The sequence below is a fragment of the Ceratotherium simum genome, chromosome 26 (genome assembly GCF_057802395.1).
Source record: "Ceratotherium simum simum isolate JZ-2026a chromosome 26, ASM5780239v1, whole genome shotgun sequence".
Lineage (NCBI taxonomy): Eukaryota > Metazoa > Chordata > Mammalia > Perissodactyla > Rhinocerotidae > Ceratotherium > Ceratotherium simum.
Genome location: NC_141925.1, coordinates 32158062 through 32165584, shown reverse-complemented (window position 1 = coordinate 32165584; position 7523 = coordinate 32158062). Strand labels below are relative to the sequence as shown.

The 7523-nt window shown below is 47.4% G+C and overlaps 1 protein-coding gene across 6 annotated transcripts in view; it reads right to left on the bottom strand.

Annotated features, from left to right (window-relative positions):
• Positions 1 to 1049: 1049 nt before the first annotated feature.
• SUN1 (Sad1 and UNC84 domain containing 1) overlaps positions 1050 to 7523 on the bottom strand; it is a 61002-nt gene continuing 54528 nt past the window's right edge. For all 6 annotated transcript variants that reach the window (XM_087417432.1, XM_087417433.1, XM_087417435.1 and 3 more), the window contains 3 exons: positions 5264 to 5431; positions 3217 to 3309; positions 1050 to 2813 (listed from right to left, as the gene is read on the bottom strand). In XM_087417432.1, the coding sequence (XP_087273558.1) occupies positions 2700 to 2813; positions 3217 to 3309; positions 5264 to 5431 (375 nt within the window). In that variant the 3' untranslated portion in view covers positions 1050 to 2699. The remainder of the gene's footprint in view (positions 2814 to 3216; positions 3310 to 5263; positions 5432 to 7523) is intronic.

The window sequence follows — 7523 nt, the reverse complement described above, 5'->3', positions numbered from 1 at the left end:
GACAACGGCACGTTGAGTGTGCCATCGTTGTGTCAGAAACAGAGGGGAAGCACGTGTTTAGGTTTTTCCTCATACACGCGTGTTTGCAGAAGGATAAGAAAGTGGTGACACGGTGATAGGAACGCTCGTACCGGGGCAGCTGGTCTGGGGTAACCCTGGCTCGGCCTGAACTAACGCACCTCCGCCACGGCCTCAAACCCAGCCCGTCCACCCCGTGCCCCCGCTGAAGCCAGGAGCGCGGGCAGCGTCCTCACAGGGAGGCACGCGGCGTGACGAACAGCGCCCCCACGTGTCTGACGCGCACCCCTTGTTCTAAGAAAGGAGAAACGAATGGAAGCAACGCTTCCCCCGACGTTCTCCCTTTGTGGAGCCGCTTTCCCGACGGGTCCCCAGCGGGGCTCGGCGGAACCCCACCTTCTCGCTCCCCCAGAGAACAGCCGGTTACGAGTCATCTGCCTGGACAACCGGTTGCCCCTGAAAATCGACAGACGGGAGGTGGAGGCAGGAGGGAGCCTTCACGGGCACCGCTCTCTCCGGGGACCTTGGCGCTCGAGTCCTGCCACCTGCCCCGTCCAGCCTTTCCTCAGCGTCACTCCTCCCGCTGTCCCGACCCCCAGTGTCACCTCCTCAGAGGGCTGCCCAGCCCCTTCTCTCGTGGCACGTGGGCCTCCCTCAGCTCCGCCCTTGCTCGCAGTGATCTCCGCGCCGTGCGGCACACACCGGCATCCGGTAAACACGGAGCGAACGAACTCTGCTCCGGCTTGATGGGGAGCCGTGCCAGCGCCCACCCTCAGCAACAGCGGCCCAGGGACAAGCGCTCCTCCGAGGAGACCCATCCCCTCTTCTCCCAAGTTTCTCCTCAAGCCATCTTCTCTGCACTGCAGCCTGTTCTCCACGTAAGGCGGCCATGGCCCAGGGTAAAGCTGGGGGAGCTGTGTGAGGACACGTCTCCATTAAAAAGCCCGTGACATAGAACGTGGCAGAAAGAACAGGCACATCTAGTCGTTCCTCCCCCAGACCTCCACGGGCAGAAACAAAAGCAAATTGAGAAAAGGGAAATATACTGTTTATTGTTCATTTGAAATATCACATGCACTTTTAAAAATTAAAACTCTTTATTTAAACATTTCAACAGCATCTTATTAATTTGGTGGCAGCAAAGGAAGGACTAACAAAGACAAATATTTTGAAAAGCATTTACAAAAATACATTGCACAGAGTCCTATCCTGCATCATTAAAAATAAATTAATATTCAAAATATTTCCACCCAACTCCCAAATTTAGTTTTATATAAGAAATTTTGATTTATATATTTATCCTGTAATATATGAAACATCTGTATACATTTTATCCAACTTGACTGCATAGGCATTAGTTCCAATTCTAAGAGTGAAAAAAATGCTACTTTATGTAGTTTTTGTATATTTGAGGACTGTTGTGCAATATACATAAAACTCTTCAGAAAACCAGTCAGCACCATCATTTTATCTTTTTCTGAAAATACAACATTTATGGTACACAAAAAAAACTGTCTTAACCCAATAAAACTTTAAGGTAAAACATCTGTGACATTTGAAGTGCCTTGCAGACACCTCATTTATAAAGTCTGCTCAATGAAGAGTCAATATTAAATATTAATTATAACCAAACGAATCTCTCGGGAAGTGAGTGAGAATGGCCGACAGTCGCAATACAAGGTAAACCCCACCTGCACCGGGAGGAAGCACAGCTATGAGAACAACGATAAGCATAAAATGCAACAGTTTCAGGAATGTGCCGCACCGGACAACCTCCTTTGATAACCATCAGTGGAATAAAAACAAGCCTCTGAAAGATTTAGAGCATGTTAGTGTTCACTTTTCAGCAAAATTCAAAACAAAACCTGAAAACACCCGGAAGGTTGGATTTCTTGGTTCCTATTCACACTGTGAAAGGAAACCTCCGGGTGGCCCAGGGGGCTGAGCCTGGTGGGGCACCTGAGAACTCTACGGACGTGTCTGTTGGGATCCAGACCACCCCCTTCAAATCAGACTCACTTCAGCTACGACAGAATGAATGGATATTAGCACACTGAGTCCTGACTCTGAAAATCCTTCTCAGAAGTAGGAGCAGACTAAGCAGAAAAACCCATTTCTGTTATTTCCCCACCTGGTAACTTAAAACAACTACTGGCGCTGAATAAAGGAGAAATACATCCTAAAGGAAAGGAGTGCTGAGTTCTGAAATTTGGTGACACTGTTTTTGCCTGAAAGAAATGTGTGCTGGATTGAACAGCTGTAATATATCTGCCCCCAAAAGTCCTTTAAAAGGGCTGCCAAAGGCTAAATATCAAAGCTTCAAGAACACTTCAAACATTTTAACTTCATCTGCTCTGTTCCTGATGTCAAGAAAATAAAGAGAGCTTTACATTCAAAAACAAATCTCCAAAACAAAGTGAGTAGACTTCCACAGAGATCGCCCACGGCTGATGGATCTCCAGGAACCCGAGTACTCAACATGCAGTGTTTTCTGTGGACAGAACAGCAAGCCGGGCTCAGAGCCTTCCCCGCTTCCATGTCCACGTCCTCCTGCTGGCAGTTGTAACATTTATTTAAGGGGTGATGTGATCCTGTTGTTCTACATGCCTCATTCAGGAAGGATTCCAGTGTTTCAGGCTGTCCCAGTATATACAAAATGTACAAGAACAGTAGTGGCTTGTTTACTCGACAGGCTCTCCATGGACTCTGAACCGGTAAAGACACGTGTATTCAGGGTGGCCCCAGTTAGAAACAATCCGAAGTTCCACAATTTGGAAAGCTCTTTCAGGTCTTTTCTGAAATTGAGGGGGGGGAATCACACTTATTTTATGTTAATACCCCCAGCCCAATCACGTCCCCAACTACTGTATTTGAGAGGAAGTAGCCAAGTTGGAAATTGTTTTTCAATATGAACTAAGTCATCTGTCATAGGACACAAAGCTCAGGTAAACCTGAGAACTCCTTATGAGCCAGAGATGTACCTTCCATTTCAGTACCTGAAGACAGGTTCCTGCAGAGCAAGATAGACACTAAAAAGGTTCATTCGGGAAAAGAAGAGCTGGGGAGCTCAGATGCACTTTTCTCAGAGGCTGACCCTCACACACTCTAGACAGTTTTGTTAATGTCTCCAGGTCCCGTCACACGAGAAGCCAGGGGACTCAGGAACCCACAGACGGGTGTGACCACACAGGTCCTTACCAGCACATGGAACATCTGCAGCGACTCCCCTTCTTGATCGTACATAAACTGTCCCAGAAGCTGCCCTTCTTCTTGATATTCATTGTCTAATCCCTGAAACCAAAACCATACAGTCAGTAAATAATGGAAAAGAGACAGTGAGTTAATTAGGATTGAGCTGGGAGAGTGGCCACTGAAGGGGTGATAAGGCCTTCTCTCTTGGGGAAGGCTTCACACAATCCACGACAACCCTACGAGGGAGGTACTATTCCTCCCACTATACAGATGAGGAAATTGGAGGCTGAAAGAGGGCAAGCGGCAGAGAATGACTGTCCGACTGCACAGACCACACTCGGTACCCGTATGGCCCACTGCTGCTCTCCACATTCCAAAGTGGAGACCCAGGATACCCGATGAGCCCGTGGGAAATGAGAACAGTCAGCAGAATGTGGTGCCCAGAGGAGATCAACTCACACAGAAAGTAGAAGGGTGGGTGCCAGGGGCGGGGATGGTCAGTATTTCGTAGGGACAGTTTCATTTTGGGAAGATGAAGAGTTTTGGAGATGGATGGTAGTGATGGCTGCACAGCAATGTGAACGTGCTTAATGCCCCTGAAATGCACACTGACAAGTAGTTAAGAGGGTAAATGTTATGTTATGTGTATCTGACCACAATAAAAAGTAACCAGTGGGACATAGAGGTGACTACTTGAATGTCTGTTGCACATGGGACAGGACATCCTACGTATGAAAATCCACGGAAGGAATTACAGGCAGTAAGCAGAGGAAGCCAAATATAAAATACTGACTGACAGGGAAGTGGTACCTTAACGGAATGACGTGATTAATAGTTATACATTAAAAAGCTCAAATATTCATAAGGAAACTAAGATCCCAAAAGATAAATGAACAGAACTAGAATCTACAAGAAGAGAAACACACGTGAGATACATAGAAATGTAGGTTACAATGTTTCACCTACCAAGTTAGTGGAGTTTAAAAGAAAGAAGCCTCAGTGAGAAAGGGACCATGAGATAAATCACACTTCTCTGATACACTGACAGAAATGCTCATGCCCTCTCCACACCCTTTGAGTCAGCAATGCCACTCTGACTGTCTCATCTAAGGAAATAACGGAAGATGTTGCACTTACCCTGAAACTCGGAAAATTCAAATACTCAACTATAGGAGACCAGGTAAGGTAAATAAAGGTTTAGTGATACAATGGTATTTTATGCTGCTATTGAAAGATGTGTCTATAGAGTTAATCGCCATGGAAAAATATTTATGGTAAATTTGTTTTTGTTTTGTTTTTTTGTGAGGAAGATTGGCCCTGAGCTAACATCTGCCAATCCTCCTCTTTTTGCTGAGGAAGACTGGCCCTGGGCTAACATCCATGCCCATCTTCCTCCACTTTATATGGGATGCCGCCACAGCATGGCTTGACAAGCAGTGCGTCCGTGCAAGCCCGGGATCCGAACCAGCGAACCCCGGGCCGCCATAGTGGAGTGCACGCACTTAACCACTTGCGCCACTGGGCCGGCCCTGTAAATTTGTTTTTTTAAGGCAGGAAACAAAATTTTATGAACTGTGTTGTCTCAACTATATTTTTTAAAGGGAAAAAGAAGAGACCAAAAAATGCTACAATATTCATGGTGACTTCTCTAGGTGCTGGGATTCTAGGTTGTGTTTTTCCATCTTCCTTATTCTTTTCTGTAAATTCAACACCATACCGTTGTCAGAACTGTCTTTATAGCTGAATAGACCAGAGAGATGGAATAAAATTCTCCAGGTCAGGCAGGCTTATTTTCATCTGTCCAGCACCACACACAAACTGGACCATCAGTTAACATGCTCCTTTTACCCTCCCTGGGAAAAGTAATAGAATAGTCCCCTCAACATTTCATCTGTATCCTCAAGAGTATTAAAGGGCAGAGGGAGGACAGATAGCTACCCCCTGCAAATACACTCACATCATCAGCCTTTACAGGGCTCATCTTTGGGAAATTCCCAGGATGGGATGGGGAAGAGAGTGCCTCTTGGCATCTCCCTGGACCAAGCACACTCACGTAGACTGTGAAGTCCTTGGGGGCGCTGGTGATGTTGCCCGTGGGTGACAGCGTCTTTGGTATGTGCTCCAGTGTGAAGGTGGTCGGGCGGATCTTCATTGATAACCTCACCACAAGGTAGCCCTGGGAGCCTTTGAATGCCCAGCAGTTACCTGGATATATGTCAGGCTGGGGAAAAGGCAAAGTACTAAAACTTAATAGTTGAACAGGCTCTTAACCACTGAAAAAACAGAAGCGATAAGAGAAAAGACTTATAATGTTGGACTATAAATAAAAGAACTTTTGTGTGGTAAAAATCACCATGAGCAAAATCAAAAGGCAGACTGGGGAAAGGGGTGTGCAACTTAAATCCCAAAGGGTCACAATGGCCAGCACAGAAAGTCAAGGTAGCAGGGCTCAGAGAAAGGTGGGAAAACACACAGTCAAGTCAGAGAAAAGTAAATGTAAATGGTCCTCGAACATACGAGAAGATGTTCCACTCACATGACAAACAAGAGAAACACACATGTACAGGACAGAGTGTTACCACTTCTCACCTAACAGAATGACAAGAACCCAAAAGTTTGACAAAATCTGTTAACACTGTGCGGAAATGCACGCTCTATCTCATACACTGCTGGTCCACGTCAGGATGGACAACCTCGGGACATACACTGCTGGTCCACGTCAGGATGGACAACCTCGGGACATACACTGCTGGTCCACGTCAGGATGGACAACCTCGGGACATACACTGCTGGTCCACGTCAGGATGGACAACCTCGGGACATACACTGCTGGTCCACGTCAGGATGGACAACCTCGGGACATACACTGCTGGTCCACGTCAGGATGGACAACCTCGGGACATACACCGCGGGTCCACCTCAAGATGGACAACCTCAGGAAGACCATTTGGCAACATCCAGCAGAACTGATTATGCATTCACCCTCTGACCTGGTAATCCCACTTCTATCCCTAAGATATACTGGCAAAAATACAAAATGACACAGACATAGGATACTTATTGCAAGAGTACTTTTAATAGCAAAAGAGGAGCCATGTGCCTTTGGATAGGGCCTCACTGAATAAGCTGTGGGACACCCTGCAGGAAGGTGTCAGGCAGCTGGGTGGCTATGCGTGCTGACCAGAACACGCCAAGTGAAGGCAGCAAAGCACACAGCACGCCACCTTGTAAGAGAAAGCAGGAGGGAAAGGGGCGAGGACATGACAATACATGCATATTTATTCATGTTTTCATAAAGGAAAGATGGAATGACGTGCCCACATTCATTTCCGGTGTATCCTCTGTGCCAGCTACTGCCTTATTGCCTCTCGGCTCCAAGTTCACCCTCTGGCCTGCCCTGTGAAAATGATCTGGGCCCTTTCAACAGTTTCCCTTCACCAGCCCAAAGATTAAGCTCTGTCCACAGAGGGGGCTGGAGGGATGCTGCAGCTGCTCCTGGCATCCCTCACAGGAGTTTTTTGAAGCAGAGTGCCTCCTGTGAGTCACCTCATGTGAACAGCTGTCCCCAGCACCCTGGAGGGTGGGTTTCTGGCAAGTTCCACCAGTGTGGCCCCATGCAGTGAGCCATGGCTGTGCCCTCTACAAAAAGGTCTGGATCTGAGCCCTGGGGTTGGATTGGGAAGACGCCGTCTTGGGTGCCCTGCCTCAGTCATAGGAGTAGGAGCAGGAGCTGATCCTTATGTCTGCCATTCCTCGATTGTTTACTTCTCTCTCCTACAGTCCCATCACAGTTAACAGTTCCTTATATTCACCTTTCCCGTTCAGGTCACTGTGTGGTTTCTCCTGAGAGAACCCTATCGAGTGGGCTGGTCTCCCACTCTCTTGTTCGCGTACATCTAAGGTCTCAAGTACTCGCTACATCCCAACCACCAGATCCACTCAGCACAGTGGTGACAGTGTTGTGGACCAGTGGGATGTTTTGGGGAATGTCAAGAATATCAAGACTCTCGGGGGCCAGCCCCGTGGCTTAGCGGTTAAGTGCGCGTGCTCCGCTACTGGTGGCCTGGGTTTGGATGCTGGGCATGCACCGACACACTGCTTCTCCGGCCATGCTGAGGCTGCGTCCCACATACAGCAACTAGAAGGATGTGCAACTATGACATACAACTATCTACTGGGGCTTTGGGGAGAAAAAGGGAAAAAAAGGAGGAGGATTGGCAATAGATGTTAGTTCAGAGCCGGTCTTGCTCAGCAAAAAGAGGAGGATTAGCATGGATGTTAGCTCAAGGCTGATCTTCCTCAAAAAAAAAAAA